An 18,284-nucleotide genomic window follows, 5' to 3' on the forward strand; every position below is an offset into this window, starting at 1 on the left:
CCGCCAAGCACTTTTCTGCGATATCCTCCCGCCCCATCTTGTCATTGGTCCTCCTTTTCCGCCATTCCCCAAAGCGCCTAGGAGCCGGTCGACTACGGTCCCCTTGGCCCAGCAGATTATCTGCTATTGGGCCGAAGGCCGATCCACGAGCCCCTTACCCTCCTCGGGGCAACTTCCCGCCTCCCCGTCGCAATGGCGTCGGCGCCTCCTGGCTTGGGGCTGTGCGGGAGGGGCGGGGCCAAGGGCGGGGCTTATTTCACCTCCCACGGCGGGGAGGGCGGAGCTGTGGCTGCTGCTGTTTCTGTTAGTACCTCGGAGAGCGGCCGGCGCAGGGAAGGAGGGGAGGGAGGGACTGACAGACGGACCGGACCCCGAAGCAGCCACCAGAGGGGGGGTAGCCGGGACCGCACCGGACGCTCCCCGCCCCCCTTTCCCTCGGGGCGCCCCCTCCCCCGGACCCCCGGGCTAGGCAGCGTCGTCCGAGGAAGGTGCTTGCCGGGCTTGATCCGAGGGGTCGCTCCCGCTCCCCTTGTTTCCTCGCCCCCCGCTTTCGCCCCCAGCCCCGTGGGGCTAGCTGCACACCTGTCCGGGTGCGCGGGCGCGAGGCCCCGTATCTCCAGGGAACGGGCTCGAGGCGGAGGCCCCCTGGGGACCCGCGAGGACCGGCGGCGGCGGCGGCGGCAGCCGCGGGAGGAGGAGGGTGGGGGGGCTGCGGCCGCCGCCGAGGGCCCCGGGGAGCAGCCGCCACTGCTGGGGCAGCGCGCTCCGCACGGCCGGCCAGCGGCTGCGGGAGCAGAGGCGGGGGAGGAGGCGGCACGACCGGGGAGAGAGAGGGGGGTTAGGTGCTGCTGCCGCTGGGGGGGCTGCAGTTTGGGGGTGCTTTCTCTTGGAGGGGGTGGGTAAAGAGAGATGGGAGGGTGGTAGACGGGGCGGGGGCGTGGATACGATATACCCCCTTTCCTCCTCCGCCCCCCAAATAGATTTTTTCGTGCAAATACAATAATTTGCCCTGGAGCCTTGAAAAAGCAACCCCGAATCTTTTCTAGAGAGGCAACAAGGACTCCCCTGCTCTGTTGGACTCTGATTTGATTGTATAATCCCGATGATATAATGCTAATGACGATGATGACACTGCCTTTTATTTTTACCTTGGCTCTTTTAAAAGCGTAGCTACAGCTCCGGGTAAAGCATTGGGGTGGTCAGATGTGAAAGGTTTTGCTCTTGCTGCTCTGGGAGTTTTACTTTGCTTTTGTTTTTGAGGCCATTTTCAGGATTGAAATTGGACAAAATGAAGGCTTTGTATTTTTCAGCCAGTTATGTCTCATGTTGACCAAAAAAAAGGGGGGGGGCACCGACTTCTGCCTTGCTTAGGGAAAAGGGAGACACTTTTTAGCCACATGTAATTAAGTGTATTTTCACTTTATTCTCCCCCCCCCCCTTCAAATTTTTGACAAGCAGTATCTAAAAATGAAGAAGTTTAATTTCCGCAAAGTTTTGGATGGTTTAACTGCCTCATCCCCTGGCAGTGGCAGCAGCAGTAGCGGTAACAGTGGCAGCGGTACTGGAGGTGGTTCTATCCAGCCTGGAGGGACTGCAGGGGTTCTCAGAGAAGAGATACAGGAAACCCTAACTTCGGACTACTTCCAAATTTGCAAGGTAAGCTTTTGCTGTTGGGTGCCAGGTCTGTTTTTCTTTCTGTTCGAATTGTAAACAAACCAGAAGTATTCATTAGAGATTAGGAACCGTTGAGATGCCAGCATGAGGGAGTCTGGTGCAGAGCGGCACAGTGAATTAATGAGGATATTTGAGGATATCAATATCAGCATCGACTAAAGTAACAGTGGTAGTTTGTGAATAAGGAAAACCAGCAAACAGGAATAACCTTTTAAAGATAACCTAGAAAAAGATATTGGACAACTAAAAAAAAAAATAAAAGAGGCAGCCTGGAATGAAAAAAGGTAGTAAACCGAGGTAAAAATAGTCCCAGTAGTCCCATTTATGGAAGCTTGAGAACTTGCTTGTATTTTGATTTAATATTCTAAGTAAGTGATTACATCTTTTGAAATGCTATTATTGATTTCATATTATCAGTATTGATATACTTAACAAAGATTCTATTAGTCCTTTTAAAATTTTAATTTTTGTTAAACCAATCATTTACCTTCTAAAATAAGTGAGTACATGCCATTAGCACAGTACTTATAAGTACTATACAATGCAAAATCTTCTGGATTGTCAGGGAGATAGTTTTGGTAATAGTAGTTTGGATTTGAACTAATAAGGAGATTTTATAAGTAGCAAAAACGACTTTGGGGGAGTGAAAAGAGGAATTGAAGCAACAAATGTTACTGCTATATTAAACATTATTTAAAATTTCCCAAACAAACTAATAGTACACTTTGTAGCAACCTTTGGAATAAGGATAACTCAGGAATGACTTAAAAACCCCCAAAACCTAATATAGATGCATACAAATAAATATCACTTATGTGAAAAGTTATTTTATAAAGATATTTAACACCCACAATATGAAATATTTTAAAGTAAACACATACAAGTTTAGTAATGAGATTTCATTTTTGTGGTACTTTTTAGAAAAAAAAAACGACCAACTTTTAAATAGAAACTACTAAATTTAGTACCACACAAGAAATTTTCAAAATTATTCATATCAAATGAATAATATGAGCTTCAGGAATTGCCCTACTCTCCAATTCCCAAAAGTAATATAACAATGGAATTAAATATCTAGTTATTAAAACATCAAAATTTAACTTAAATTTATAATAGCAAGTGCTTTAAGAATTAAGTAAAATTAAACACTTAGGTTTAATTCTCTTTTCTCCCTATGGAATATGTATATTGTAATGCTCTTGTAGTTAATATGAAATAGACAGGCTATCAGGACAGGGAAGGAACTAATGGTGGTTGTTGCCAACTAAAACTGAGGAATTTTTTAGGGAGTTCTTGGTGGCCAGATTTTATTTCTGAGCAACTGACTGATGTTCATGATTTCTGTTATCTGAAATTCTAGTTTGCCACAGAGGCTTCCAAAGTTTGAGTGGAAGAAGGAAGTAGGCTTAAGCTTTTTCAAGAATTGTAGGAACCTGTTTGTATAGGAAGGATGGGTTATACTAAAATGCATTCAGGCTTCTAACATTTAAAAGGTAGTAGAAAAGGCTTCAAATAAACACTCAGGGAAAGGTGGTACATGAAGAAGGCAAGAGAGGGATGACAAAGTAATATGCCTGTTTGTTTGAACTTCTAACAAGTATTCAAAGTGACCAAAAAGGAAGACTAAAACAATTCTTATAGTTAGTGATAGTTTCAAATAAAATGATGACTGAAAATACTTGACAGCAATTTACAAAATTGGCATCTCAGTTTGCTAGAAGAAAGATAGCCAGTAGAGCGTAGTACTGTCACATTAAAAAAAAATTCTAGCTGAAGTATTATAAAGCAAGGAGATGTAAGTATCATATAAGGTGGCAAAGTCTTACTGGACAAAGAAAGTAAGTACTATAGAACCTCTGGGTCAATAATTTCCCTACTTAGATGATAAAAATGTGGTAATAGATAGCCTCCCTGACCATGGAAATGTGACTAAAAATGGAAATACCAAAGGGAATTATAGATGTGATAGTAGAAACAGTACTTGTTTGAGGCAGATGATCTAGATTCCAGTCCTTACCTATTCTGTTACTAAATCACTGTGTCCCTTCTCTGGGCTTCAGTTTTCTCATCTGTAAAATGGGATGGGTGGATTAGAATAGATAATAATCTAATATTTACATGGCACTGTAATGGTTCCAAAGGACTTGGCTCAAAACAACTCCTGTATAGGCAAAATTATATCCAATTTATGTAAGAAGAAACTGAGACTCAAAAGAATTTAAGGGATCTACCTATAGTCATAAAGCTACTATGTGTCAGAACTGGGATTTGAACCTAGCTCTCTTATCTCTACGTCCAGAGCTCTTTCTACCATACCCCTCTGAGGTCCCTTCTAGTGCTAATATTCTGTGATTTGATGAGATTAGGGAAGCTTTAAAATGAGGCCAGTTATTAATAAAGGCAGACTTTGGTTAGCCTAATTCTTTACTTATCCTGTCTTATATTGGTAGAATACCAATTGAGAAGATAATAGGTTTTCCTCATAAAGCAAATGATCTTTCCCTAGCACAGATAACTTTAGAGATCACAAGAAGGAAAAATATATTAGACCTATGCCCAAGGAGTGGAGAGGAACTAGTAACAGGAAGGGCTTTTGATTCAACACAATATGATCTTGTTCACAACACAATTAAATTCAGCATTGTGATGGAGATGGCACACCAAAGAATCATCCTGCAATTATTCACTTTTAATAGTAATACTTTACATTTGTATAGTGCTTTGTCATTTTCAGAGTGCTCTTACCTATATTATCTCATTAAATCCTCATAACAACTCTGTGAGGTAGATAGGGCAGCTAATATTATTCCCACTTAAAAATGAGAAAATTGAAAGATTAGACAGTGATTTGTCCAAGGTCATCTGCCTAGTGGCTGGGAAAGGAGTAAAATTCAAATGTTCAGTTCTCTGTCCACTGTAATAAACTGTTTCCATAGAAATGGAGAATTAGGATATAGTATTGACATGATTTAGTAAAAATAGAAATAATTTTAAGAGTATAAGACCTCTTTAAAGCCTGAAGGCTTATTTGAACAATATGTGAAGACTGTCAGATTTAGGACAAAGACAAGGAAGACCACATAGTATGGCAGATTGGGAGCAAGCCACAAATTAATAATACTGAAAGAATGTAAGCAGTACTTGAGAAGGGACTACAAAAGTAATGACATGAAATTACTTTCATATCATGGAAAAGGAAGAAGCTAGCTAGACTATCAGTGGAACTACTTGCTGATTGTGATATATAAAAATCCTATGGGAATTAAAAAGAGAAATTGTAGAAAGACTAAATTAGTTCCTTATTTTAGGCCTCAGATATTAGGAAGATTATTTCCAAATATTTTTTTGGAAAAAAAAGTTCAGAGATATCAGATCAATAGTGGTAAGCGTACAGGATGTTCTAGACATAAAAATTGACAAACTGGACATAAATCACCAGAATCTGATGGCATCCTCCCAAAAGTTTTGAATAAACTGATGGGGTGAAATTTTAGAACTGTTAGCCAAAATGCATAAGCTGTTGTTACACATAGTCATTATGCCAGGGGACTGGTACAAAGCCAGCATGATTCCCATCTATAACAAAGGCTCCATAGAGATCCAGCAAACTACAACAGACTGTCATGTCTGATCTCTGCACCAGTAAGCTTATAGAATCAAGGATAGATTCCATAAGGATAAATTCTTTATTTATCAGACTGCTTTGCAGAATTATATTAGCAGATAAAGGAGAAGTAGTGATCATAACTTATTTACTCTTTCAAAACATTTTTGGCAAAATTCTGTAATAAAAGATTTCTTTCCCTTTGAAAAAACTGAATTGTCACACAATGAGTAAGAATGTGGGTTTGTTATGGATAGAGCATTGCCTTGTAGGCTCTTCCCTGTTGACCCATGTGGGTCTGTGATCAAAAAGGTTGGAAAAATGTAAGACATTCTTAAGAAGGGTTTTGGAAACAAAACAGAAATAATTATTCTCTCCCTGTCAGGAGAGAAGCTCCAGTTACTGAAGGCTTTATTCTTCTAAGGAACAATAAATTACTCTTCAAACCTATGTGTAAGGTACCAATTGAGAGCTAGAGTTAGGAATTATCAGGACTGTCCAAATTGAAATAATTTCTGGAACCAGAAACAAAAGCCAGATCGGACAGGATGTTTATTGGTTGTCAAATTTCTAGTCTCTTTGCCTAACTAACTATAAGAACGTTGTTTCTTATTGGTGGTGTTAGGTCCGAAGAACAGTATTGGTAGACCACGTTCTTAAATCAAGAAGGCCAGTCAGCCTTTAACAAGGCTTATACAAAACCATATTTTGTTTGTAGCTGGAGGAGGGCATGCAGTTCTGATCAGCACACTTTAAGAAAGATGTTTGTGACTGTGGCTGTCAGAGAAGGGAAGCTAAAATGAGTAAGGAAATAAAATTCTATATGAAAAAGCTTTAAAGCAGAATATGTTAGTCTGGAATGTCCAGGGATGAGAGGGGAATTTAATTACACATAAAATCAATATCACTTAAAATATTGGGTAGGAAATTTTATGAGCTTTATTATTTCAAGAGTAGTGTGGGCTAAAAAATAAATAAATTCAAAGTAGGGATTAAATGGAGGCAGCATTTAGAGTCAGAAAACCAGGGCTTTACTCTAAACTCTGCTGCTTGTGTGGATTTGAATAAATCACTTACCTTTTTGGGGGGGGGCATCTCAGTTTCCTTATCTTTAAAATAAGGGATTTGGACTAGATGATCTCTAAGTTAATTTTCATCTCTAAATTCTATGATCATAGATAAATCATAGATTATTATTTCCATTCTGAGTTATTAAGGAAATCTAGGGAAGTTTTAGATTGTGATCTCCATGTGAGCAGGGGTTGTGTTTTCTCTCTCTTTGTATTCCCAGTTCTTGGCGTAGTGCCTGGCACATAGTAGGTGCTCAACAAATACTTTTGACTGATATTGTTAGATTTCTGTGGTTGACTGGACAGCAATCATATTCTACTGCAAAAGGCCATTGGGTGCCACTGTTAGACTTCTTGACTGTATGTGTAATTGTTCTGTTATAGCATGGAATTTCTTTGGTTCTTAGAGTCTTAATTTATATAATATTATCTGTCATTTTTATTACCCTCAAAATGAGGCTGACTTAATCCTAACATAATTTTAAATTCCGTCTGAATATAAACTATTTCAATTAGTGGTAAAGCCAAATTTTTATTTCTTGATACTATTGTTTCATATCTAAAGACCTCTTGTCTCCATTTGAAGATGTAGCAATCTGAAATTGTTGAATTAGGTCCAGAATTTTACTTCCATATGGGCTGATACCACTGATTATAGTCTTGTAAAACCATCCAGATATTAGTATATCAGTAATAACTTAAGAACTCTATTCTTTAAAGGTTTCAAATAGCAGTACTGCTGTAAGCTTTAAAAGGAATACTTTGGACTTTTTCCAGAGAAAAAGAAAATGACACTGAAATGTCAAAATCAAGTAGCTGTTTGCAAAAAGACTTTGGTAGTAGGAACACTATTTTCTTGATTGTTTAATATTTGAGAAATAAAACTTAAAATGTATGTAACACACTGTTTCCATTATATTTAAATAAAGTGCTGAATTTATATCTACACAGGTGAAGCTAATGTACATTTGTATTGCTTTCTGCTAAATCAGCTGATACATTTTAGGAAACCAAAAATAGAAACCATCTTTAAAGAATTTACAGAAAAGCAAAGAACATAAAATGCTCTTAAGTTTCAGACAATTAACTCATTGATATTTATTTGTAGATTTTTAGTGCAACTGAGTAATTTGTGGAGATCTAGAGAAAAGAGCAGCCTTTTTGCAAGTTTGTCTTTCAAATGATATTATACTTATTAACTTAAAACTATTTTCTTCCTTTCAAGCCATAATTTAAATGTAAACTATTCCCAGATAACTTAGTAGAATCAAAGCAAAACATTTTTTGTAGCTGTTGTTCTTATCAGCAAAATTGCAGGTGACAAGAGATTTACTTGTTAAGATTTTAAAGAAAAATGATTATTTCTTTTTATTACATAGGTATACCAGTTTGTATTAAAAATAAGGAAACTAGGTTATATAAAAGATTTAAAACGATTTTGGGCTATACAGAAACAGAGTCATAGATTTAGAGCTATTAGGGACCTCTGAGATCATCTAATTCAGCCCCCTCATTTTATAGATTAGGAATTTGAGCCTAGAGATGTTAAATGACTTGCCTATATTAAGTGAAAGTATTTAATGTTTTAGTTAATTGATTTTATGGTGTATTTAAGAAAGACAACTTTTAATTTGCTTCTGGTAAACATTTTTTTTGGTGTGTTGTTAATGGATTATGTCATAGAAATCTGACAAGTGATGTGAAAGTCTAGCACCAAGACATGGCATCTTATCTAGCCTAATTGATAATTTCTGTTAATTTTGAAGTTACTGCAGTGTTCTTGTAAAATGACAAGTATGTGGAATAGTCAGGAATCATCTGGGTATTTTTAGAATAAAAATGTAAATTTTTGATGGGGTTCAAAAAAGCTATTGTATGTTTATTACACTATATGGAAGATAAAGACTAATAAACCTTTTATTTCTTTACTATAGAGAACTATAGTTTCCTCCCAGGTGAGGAAACTCCCTCTATCAATGCATGTTGATGTCTTCTGGTCTTAGAGAATTGCCTAGAGCATTGAGAAGTTAAGTGACACACTGCAGGTCATATAGCCAGTATATGTCAAGGCAAGACTTGAACCCAGCCTTCCTGGCTCTGAGGCTTGCTCTCTATCCACTGTACAGCGCTGTCTCTTTTACTATATAGTGATTTTTTTTCTTCTAAGTTCTATGACAGTTTGGAAAGAAATTCATGAGTTTCTGAGGAGTAGTTTGTTTCTAGTTTGTTACATTTGGGAAGATTTTAAATGGAAATAATGTTATATACTTTTGAAAAAAGGATTTCTTGCCCTTCATTCTATTCGTGATCATGCCCTTTTTGTTTTTTTTCTAGACTTTTGATTCATTCCTTTAAACTTACTGTCTTTCTTTAGTCTATAATCCTCATTAAAATAAAGCTTTTAAGGTGCCTATGTTGAGTTCCCTCTTCTAAACAGTTCCCATGTTATTTTTGCCTTGCAGATCTTAACCCCTGACTCCTTCCCCCCTTTCCCCTTTTTCTTTTCTGCCTCATCTTAGAAATATCAATTCCTATAGGTAATAAAAGGATATTGCCTCATTGTAGGAGTTTTCCTTTGTTTCTTATATTACAGTTCATTATTAACCATTGCTTTCCTCATGGTAATTTTCTTACCATTTGCCATAACCCCCTCACCCCCATTCTCCACCCCTACTCCCACCCCTATTCCTGCTCTTCCACTCTCGTGGTTGTTCGCTACCCCCAGGAGCTCTGATTATTCTTTTCCTGAGGCATCTTGAGTGGTCTCTCTAAGCACTAAATCATTACAGATTGTACCTATTGTAAAGTCTCCATCTCTTTCTATAGAATAGCTCTCTTTCTTCATGAGAGTGTTCGTCAATGGGACACCCTCTCATCACTGAAACAAGATTTTCCCCTTTCTTTCTTGCTGTTTCAGTCTTTCCCTTTATCTCCACACTCTTGTAGGCACTCTTCTTTCTTTCTCTCTTTTTTTAAAGAAATTGGGGTTAAGTAACTTGCTCAAGGTTACACGGCCAGTTATTATTTCTGGGTGTGGTGCTGAGTATCTGAGCCCGGATTTGATCCAGGTCATCCCGACACTGGAGCCGGCCACCTGGCCGCCCCTAAGCAATCGGGGTTAAGTAACTTGCTCAAGGTTACACGGCCAGGTGTTTCTGGGTGGGTGCTAAGTGTCTGAGCCCGGGATTCGATCTCCAGGTCTTCTCAACACTGGAGCCGGTGCTCTTACTCGCTGTGCTACCTGGCCGCCCCAGCACTCTTCTTTCTGAAAGACTACAGGAGTTATTTTTTCTTTAGTTCTAATCTTTTACTAGATTAGGGTATATTGCATATTCTCTTCTGTCTTCTTCCTCTGCTCTCTCCTTTTATGGACCCTCTTACTATGTTATTTAGTTGCACAAAACCTCTGATTCATCTGCAGTCAGGGTGGTATAAGGTTTAGTCCAAGTTGTTTCAAGTTTGTTTCTTTACCATCATTTTCATTTGCAGGAAGCAAATGGAAATGATGACAGAGAAGTTACTTAACAGCTTCTTTGTTGTTATTTTGTTGTTCTTTTTTTAGTCTTGGATTGCTGTATTTGTTTATATTATATTTTTGTTGTTCAGGGTGTTTGAAAGGCAATTGATTGTTCAGGTCTGTTTTTTTTTTCTGGGTGCCTCTTTTCATTGAACACCCATATTTGGTTCATTGATGGTTTCAGCTCAGGTTTGTAGGGCATGTTCCCCGGGGTGTGTCTTAACTCCTTTGCCCTTCCATTCCTTCCTGGGGCTTCTTGGGTGCAGAATAATCTTGTGTTATTCAAATGTCTTTCTCCTTTATATCTGAAGGTCTTTTTCTTGGTTGATTGCAGAATTTGTTATTTGTCATTGGAATTGTTAAATTTCACCATTATATGTTTTGGAGTTTGTAGAATCAATTTGTTTGTTTTCTTTCCTGAAGGCAGAGCGTTGAGCCTGGAGTCAGGGAGACGAGTTCAAATTCAACCTGAAACATGTATTAGATGTGTGATCCTGGGCAAGTCACTCAACTTCTGTTTACCTCAGTTTCATCAACTGTTAAATATGGATAAGAACAGCACCTATATTGAAGTGTTATTGTGAGGATCAAATGAGATAATATTTGTGAAGTACTTAGCATAGCGTCTGGCACATAGTAGGCACTGTATAAATGCTTGTTCCCTTCCCTATAGAGTCTTTTAATTGACACTTTGTTTTTTTGTAATCAAGGATTCCAGGCAGTTTTCTTGTATTTTTTCCTTACATTATGGGGTTTATGTTTTTGATTTGTATTATTTGGGGATACCTATAATCCTCAAGTTGTCTCTATGTATCCTGTCTTTGGGATTAATATGGAGATAAATATGCTTGTATGGAGATCATCTTTCTTTTAGCATTATTGTTTTCTGCTTCTGCCCTTCCAGATTATGCTTCATTTCTATGTATTTCTATTCCCAATAAGTTATTTTCTCTTTTCTTTCTTTGGCGAGACTTGCCATTGTGGATTCAAATTTTTCTGATTAGCCAATTATTTCTGATTCAAAATTTTCTGTTCAGTCAATTATTTGTTTGTACAGAACATAAATTCTGCTTTCACTATTCCTATTTCTCTTTTAAGCCATTCAGGAATCTCTTGCTATGGTTCTATTCTCTTAGGAATCCAGAAGGTCCTCTGCCTCATCAGGTACTGATGTATTTTCTTTTGTGTTGCGATATTTATTCATAGATTCCTGGACTTATCTGGAGGTCATATTCCCTACTGTTATTGGTATCTTTTCTATTGGCTTATCTGCTTATGCTCAATGATTTTAACCTAGTTTTCTTCCTTCTAAAATCTCTGGTAATTTCTACCTTTTTTTCTTTATATTCCCTAATTGTTCATTTTCTGACTTCTCCTTTGATGGAAGTTTTCCTTGGGGCTGGACTTCAAAGCCATCTTGGTCTTCTTCCCTGCTGGGCAATTCACATTTAACCAGCCTCAGTCTTTTTCCCACCTGACTTCTGACCTAGCCCCACCTGGATACTAGGCTCTTTCCCTCAGGCTTAGCCACACTAAGTGACATCTAGCATCAATTCCCTCTGTTCCTCAGTAATCTGGTTAAGCTCTGTTGCTGCCCAGAGTGCTGCCATAATGCTGTCCCAGGCAGAGCAAGTTTCTGAGTTTTGGTTTTCTGGAGCATTAGGAAGAGTGGAGAAAGGATAGAGTTGAATTCTGGTGTAAACCCATGGATTGACTGTGCAGTCTTGTTTCAAGAGAGTATGAAAGATAAATGAGGAGGGTTGTGAGTGAGCTTGTCCTATTCTGGAAAGGTTTTAAAGATCATAAGGACTGGATAAAATGGATAGTCTTCTATCTTGTTGGCCATTTGGTGTTGTATACTTTTAAAGCTGCAAAGTGCCATATAAATGTTCTCTAGTATAAAATTATACTACTTAATTTGTCTTAAGAGAATTTTTCAATAATGATTTCAACCAAAGCTCAATGAAAGATTGCTTTTTATTTTGTAGTTTAAATATATTGCCTCATAAGTATCCATCAGTGTTCCTATGGAGGAAGGGAATTATTTGGTTTCATTCTCAGGTCTTGCGTTTGAAGCCATATTTTCAATGATTGACATACAAACAAACAGTAAAGGTTTATGAGCATTCCAGTAAATATTTATCTCATGAATGAATGAATGAAGACAAGTTAGAATTCTTTGTGGTTGTTTAAAGAATTGTATATATTTGACTAGAAGACTAATTGGGGGTATAAAGAAAACTACTTTATTCTAATAAAAGCTATGCATAGAAATATTATAGTTGGGTTTAGTGGGTAAAGAATGGTGGCTACAAAATAGAAATTTTTATAGAAATAATAAGAATAGAAATTCACCATAATTTTTAATTTTATTCCTTCTATTTTTCTACTTTGTTCAGAGAAGTTAAACTACAACCAGGTCTATCTGATTAAACAGATTGCTTATAGGTAGGCGGCTAGCCAATTGATCAGATTGTTGAACGATCGATACAATTTGGTTATTTGAATGTGCTCCAAAAGCAGACCGAGGTCTGGTCATTTTGACTGTCTTAAATGAATGAATCAGACTGACTTTTAGGTGAAGTGATTGATTGTTTGAACCATATGCTAATTTAAGAAAATAACCATCTACTGAAACCAAATACACTTAAAATACATTATTAGTAAGGTAAAATGAAGAACAGAGGAAAATTCAAGGTCCCTGGACATAGATTCACACTGTGTATATGTGTGCATATAAAATATTTTTATGAGGGATGTAACAGACTTGATTTTATTATTTCTGGTCAATCAAAAGTGAAAATGTGCCTACATATTTAACACGTGGCCAACTTTGATTATTCTCAATAGTGAAATGATAATACAAGGTGATTTATTATCTCTCCACTACTTGCCTCACCATTATAGCAACCTCTGCATCTTTATGACAAAGAACTCAAATAACAGAAGAGATCAAGAGCTGAATAAAAGTCTCTAGGAGGAATTAAAGGGGGAGAAGTGAATTCAAATACTTTTCTATCCCTATATTAATGCTGGGGCTCTACTCTGTTTTCATTTCTGTACCTTACACCAGTCAACAGCAACATTGTTGGCAAGGTAAACAGTAGTTACAGAACAGGACAAAAGAGAATTGATTAATTTGTGTGCTGCTTTGCTTACCTCTCTCCCAAATTGTTAATGTTCAAACCAGAAGTCTTCCTTTCAGGAGACACTCAGCATTCTGACTGGTGGGTAAAAATATTGTCAGTATGGCTGTCAGCTCCACAAGTGAGTGCTTGCTGTGTGTAAAATGCACTGTACTAGGTTTTCTCCTAGAAATGCCATATTGATGATGTAATCAGCACATAATCTTTCATATATAGAAGTTTCTAGATAACTTTATTATTTATAGGAAAATTCTTCTTCCATTTGAACTCTACATAAATGCTCCATGACTATGGTGGACACAGTTTTATGCCTTACTTAAGATTCATAATCAGAAGCCCATTGAACAAAAGTTATCATTGTAGTGATATCTCTCAAGGAATGTCATATCTCAGTATGTGTATGTGTATCTCAACATGGGAAATACTTTTTAGAGGAGAGCCTTTAAGGTAATAGTTTGTTCTACTATAACAAATCATTTCTTGTAATAAGAAACAAAGTTAAGTCTTGTATTCTCTATACTTCAGTTTTGTGATTGAGTTTGTAGACTGGGTTTAAAAAATAATTTGCAAAAGCATACTTATTCCTTTTTCAAATTTTCATCAAGGAGACCCTTGATACAGGTATATCTCTTATAGACAAATACAAGTAAGAAGTAGGTAAATGGGTCAGTAGTTACTCGTGTAATCTTGATTACTTTTGGGGGGGTTAATAATAGTACTTTTTAGTTTTTCCTAGTTATTCTAAATCTTTTGTCCTTTCAGAGATCTTGAAAATAGATGTTTCAAGTGTTTTGAAATTGTTATGTCTAGTGTGAAGTTTTGGGGTATGCTTGTTTTAAAAACTACTGTTTTTGATTTAATTTCTCTGTGTCATGGAGTCCAAATGTACTTTCATGTAATCAGTGATGACAAAGAATGACTATAGAAACACTAGTGATATCTGTTCCATTTCTCATCTATTTGTAGTATTCTACCCAGTTTTATCTATAAACATTCTTTGGATGATCCAGCATAGTTGGATCTTGGGCCAGAATTTCTGTAAACTTCTTTCTCCTTCCACTGTGCTACTCTGTTTTGTGAGGCAGTAGCACTCATGATCTTTGACAATCCTTTAATATAAAATCTTAAAAATGAGTTTATATTCAATTAAATTGTGTTACCTTTGGCTACCATGTGTACTGGCTTGGAAAGGAGATAAGATCTTTGGAGACTAAGATAATTTTTCAGGCTCTTTTGGCATCTTTTTGATGGTTAAAATGTATAGTTATATCAAAACTCAATGGTTCTTCCTTGATCCAATCTCCATTGTTTGTATAGGTCAGCTTTGGAGCAAGTTGTAATTATATGCAGTGCTTTATTGCCATCTTTATCCTTCAAAATTGTTAATTTTATTTTTGCTCTGACTAGTTGGCAATTTCTCACTCGGTCAGTTGAGTGAGCAATTTAACTCAACAAACATCTATTAAGCTCCTGCCTTGTGCAAGACACTGGGAATAAAAAGAAAAAGGGATAGTATTCTCTGTCCTTAAGGATCTTATGTTATGCTGGAAGATATAATATATAGACATAAGTATGTACACAGTAATTTCAAGATGGATAAAGCACAAAGAACTGAGGCAAACAGGGAAAACTTCAAGTAGAAGATGATACTTAAGCCTGGCAGGTGAGGATTTTTCGAGGCAAATGTGAAGAGATAGTGCATTCTAGGTATAGGAGAGAGCCTGAGAAAAGGCACTGTGATGGCAAATGGTATGCCAAGTATGGGCCAAGTAGTTAGGTCAGTTTAGCTGGAATGTAGAGTATATGAAGGGGAGTAATTGGAAATAATTTGGAAAGATAAATGAGAACATGAATGTGGAGGTCTTTATACACCAAACTGAAAAGTTTACTTTTTGTGTTAGAGGTAATAAAAAAACATACAAAAATTTTGACTAGCATAGTGACATGATAAGACATGCATTTTAGGGATGTCACTTTAGCGGCTGCAGGGAAAATAGATTAGAGAGGAGAGGGCTGGGAATAGGAAACCCAATTAAGAAGCTGTTGCAATAGTTCAGGTAAAAGGGGATGAGTGTGGTGGTTGTATGGGTGTGTGGAGACAGTTACAAAAAATATTGTGGAGGTAAATCAACAAGAATGTAAAACATGAGAAAGGAGGAAGAAGGTTCTAAGACTAAGAAACTAGAAGAATGGTGATGCCTTTGCCAGAAATCAGGAAGTTTGGAAGAGAAATAGGTCTTGTGGAAAATATAATTTCCATTGTAGAACTTTTGAGTTTGAGATGCTAATGGAAAATTCTGATGGAGATGTTCAAAAGTTAGCTGGCAATTCATACTAGAATTCAGAAGAGAGATTAGGGCTAGATAGATAGAGGTCACCTGCATAAAGATGATAAACCCAATGAGAGCTAATGAGTTCATTGAAAGAATATATGTAAAAAGAGGATCTGTAAAAGAATCTTGAGAGATGTTCATATTTAATGACGGGAGATGGATGATGATCCAGCAAAGGAGGCAGAGAAGGAACAGTTAGGTAAGAGGAGAACCAAGATAGAGACATGTCACAGAAGCCAAAGGAGGAGAGAGTATTTAGGTGGGCGGTATGGTCAATAGTATTAAAAAGACAACTTGGAGAGTCCACACAGAATGAAGAACAAAAAAGGTTATTGGATAGTTTCAGTTGAGTAGTGGGGCCGGAATCTAGATTTCAAGGGATTGAGAAATAAGTGGGAAGAGTTTCTAGGAATTTGGCCGTGAAAGGGAGAAGAGCTCAGATGACAACTTGAGAGGATGAATTGTGTAGGTCAGATGAAGGTTCAAGAATGAGGAAGACCTGAGCATGTATGTAGGTGACATGGAAGTAGCCAATGATGAGAAGATGATAGGAGATAACTTAAGAGGAAAGCTGCTGGAGGAGACAAGAGGAAATGAGATCAAGGGTACCAGTGGAGACTGACCTTAACAAAGAAAATGGTCCCATTCAGAACATACCATATACTTGTTCTCGATACTCTGAGACCTGGGGTTCAGTGATGGATGTAAGTTTCTTTTAAGGCAGGCCTTCTACTGCCTCTGACTCACTAAATCCAGATTTGTTTTATTTCTGGGACTCCAATGGTATCAGGTGAGTCATCAGTAGCTAGTCCCTCCCTGTACATTAAGATGCATGGTCATTTTTTTTTTTTGGTTTGTCATTTTGTTTAATTGTCCTATTGAGGAAAGCATTCATGATAGTTTAGTATGAAGCCACTTGCCACCTTCATTTCTTAATCATAAACGATATTTTACAACATATTTTTATTGTCTTTTTCTGAGCACATATTGACAGCAAAATTATGAAATTACAAATCATTGTTTATGTTGACCTGGTTTTGAGGATACATCAAGATCAAGTTATTCATAGAATTTTTCTATGGTGTCATCTCTTGTGATGAATGTTGGTGTGGAATCTGTGCTTATCTTTATGGTAGTCATTTTCCTTATGTTGATCATAGGCATTTCAAATGTCCCTTGAAATGTTTCACTTCAATACACCAAATATTTGTTAAATGGCTGCTGTATGTAGAGCATTATGCTAGGCACTAGGGGACCAAATTCCCCAAACTGATATCATTCCTGTCCTCAGGAAACTTATATTTTACTCAAGGTATAGAACATATCCAGACAAAATAAATATATGGTAGTTTGAAGTAGGAGAGAGCACTAAGAACTATAGGGAGAGGGAGAGGTGGATAAGGGATCAGAAAAGACCCAATTCCTATAGGGGATGGTACATAAAGGGATTCTGGAAGGAAGCAAAGGATTCAAAGAAGTGGAGGTAAAGAGGGAGTACATACATTCCAGGCATAGTTGTCAGCTTATGGGGCAAAGGAGATGGAATTATCAGGGAACAAAAGCTAGTAGAATAATTTGATTGGAACAGAGAGTTCATGAAAAGGAATGATGTGAAATAGGACTGGAAAGGCAAGTTGAGGCCAGAGTAAGGAGAAACTTAAATGTCTGCCCTTGGGATCTGTACTTTATCTTAGAGGTGCTTAAGGAGCCACTAAAGTTTTGAAGCAGGGGAGTGAGTGGAAGCTGGATTGGAAGGGGGATGGGTAGAGAGTCTGGAAATGTGGAGGCCAGTTAGGAGGTTATTAACATTAGTGCCTACAGGCAAGAGGTAATGAAGGCATAGTCTAGAGTTGTGACTGTGTGAGTAGAGAAAGATGGAAGGATACTAGGGATGTTGTAGAGGTAGAATCACTTAAGATTTGGCAATCAATTGGATATGGAAAGTGAAGGAGGAAAGAGTCAAGTTGGAATTTTTTTTAACAAACCCAGGTAACTAGTAAGATGATGGTGTTTTCTACTGTGTTTATTATAGTGCCTTGAACTGAGTAGGTGCTTTATAAATGCTTAAAGAATTGAGTGAGAATACAGAAGTTAATAGATGGAATTGGTTCATGGGTAGGAAATGAGTTCTGTTTTGGACACAGTGAGTTTGAGGTGCTAATGAAATATGCAGGTAGCATGTCCAGCACTTATCTGGCATGTGAAGCTAAAGCTCATGAGAGGGGTGGCTAGGTGGCGCAGTGAATAGAGCACTGGCCCTGGAGTCAGGAGGACCTGAGTTCAAATGTGGCCTCACACACTTAACACATATTAGCCATGTGACCTTGGGCAAGTCACTTAACCCCAATTGCCCTGCCTTCCCCCTTCCAAAAAGCAAAAAAAAAAAGTTCATGAGAGAGGTTAGGCTGAAATTAGATCTAATTATTTGGGAGTTGTTGGTAATAGCTAAATGGATGTGATTTTATCTATGTGTGTGTTACTTCCATCGGTACAGATTGCAGCCTATCCATGCTTTCTCATCCTATGTGATTCTTATTCATGTTCACCCATAGGTCTTCCATGGAATATCCACCCAATGTCTTTTCTAGGCAATTTTATACTTCAAGGATACCAATGTAGCATTTGGACTGTATGTTTTCCTTTGCTTGGACCACATGATCAACCCCCCCTTACCTTTTCTTATTATACATATCATCAGTGATATCTCTTATGTATTTCTTGAGTGTAAGTCATCATTGGAAAACTGATGCTATTTACTTCTCCAACTTCATGCATTTTTCTTCCTTGCACTATTGGAGTCATCTCTATAGAGATGGTAATTGAGCTTGTGGGACCAGATGACATCACCAAGAGGGAGAATGTAGACAGAAAAGTGAAGGGGGCTCAGGTCAGAGCCCTGGAGACAACTGCACAGGAATGGGGAGATCATAATGCAGCAAA

The 18,284-nt window shown here is 37.7% G+C and overlaps 1 protein-coding gene across 2 annotated transcripts in view; it reads left to right on the forward strand.

Moving 5' to 3' along the window:
- Positions 1-345: 345 nt before the first annotated feature.
- The window catches only part of STXBP5L (syntaxin binding protein 5L), a 423,473-nt gene continuing 405,534 nt past the window's right edge, over positions 346-18,284 (forward strand). The window contains exons 1-2 of one of the 2 annotated variants that reach the window (XM_069070001.1): positions 346-488; positions 1,459-1,656. In XM_069070001.1, coding sequence (XP_068926102.1) covers positions 1,468-1,656 — 189 coding nt within the window. In that variant the 5' untranslated portion in view covers positions 346-488; positions 1,459-1,467. Of the gene's footprint in view, positions 489-1,458; positions 1,657-18,284 lie in introns of those variants that run through there. The other variant, XM_069070002.1, reaches the window with a different exon arrangement.

Source organism: Petaurus breviceps, unplaced genomic scaffold, assembly GCF_028583685.1.
Source record: "Petaurus breviceps papuanus isolate PSGF00001 unplaced genomic scaffold, PetGlider_PUasm1.0 90792, whole genome shotgun sequence".
Lineage (NCBI taxonomy): Eukaryota > Metazoa > Chordata > Mammalia > Diprotodontia > Petauridae > Petaurus > Petaurus breviceps.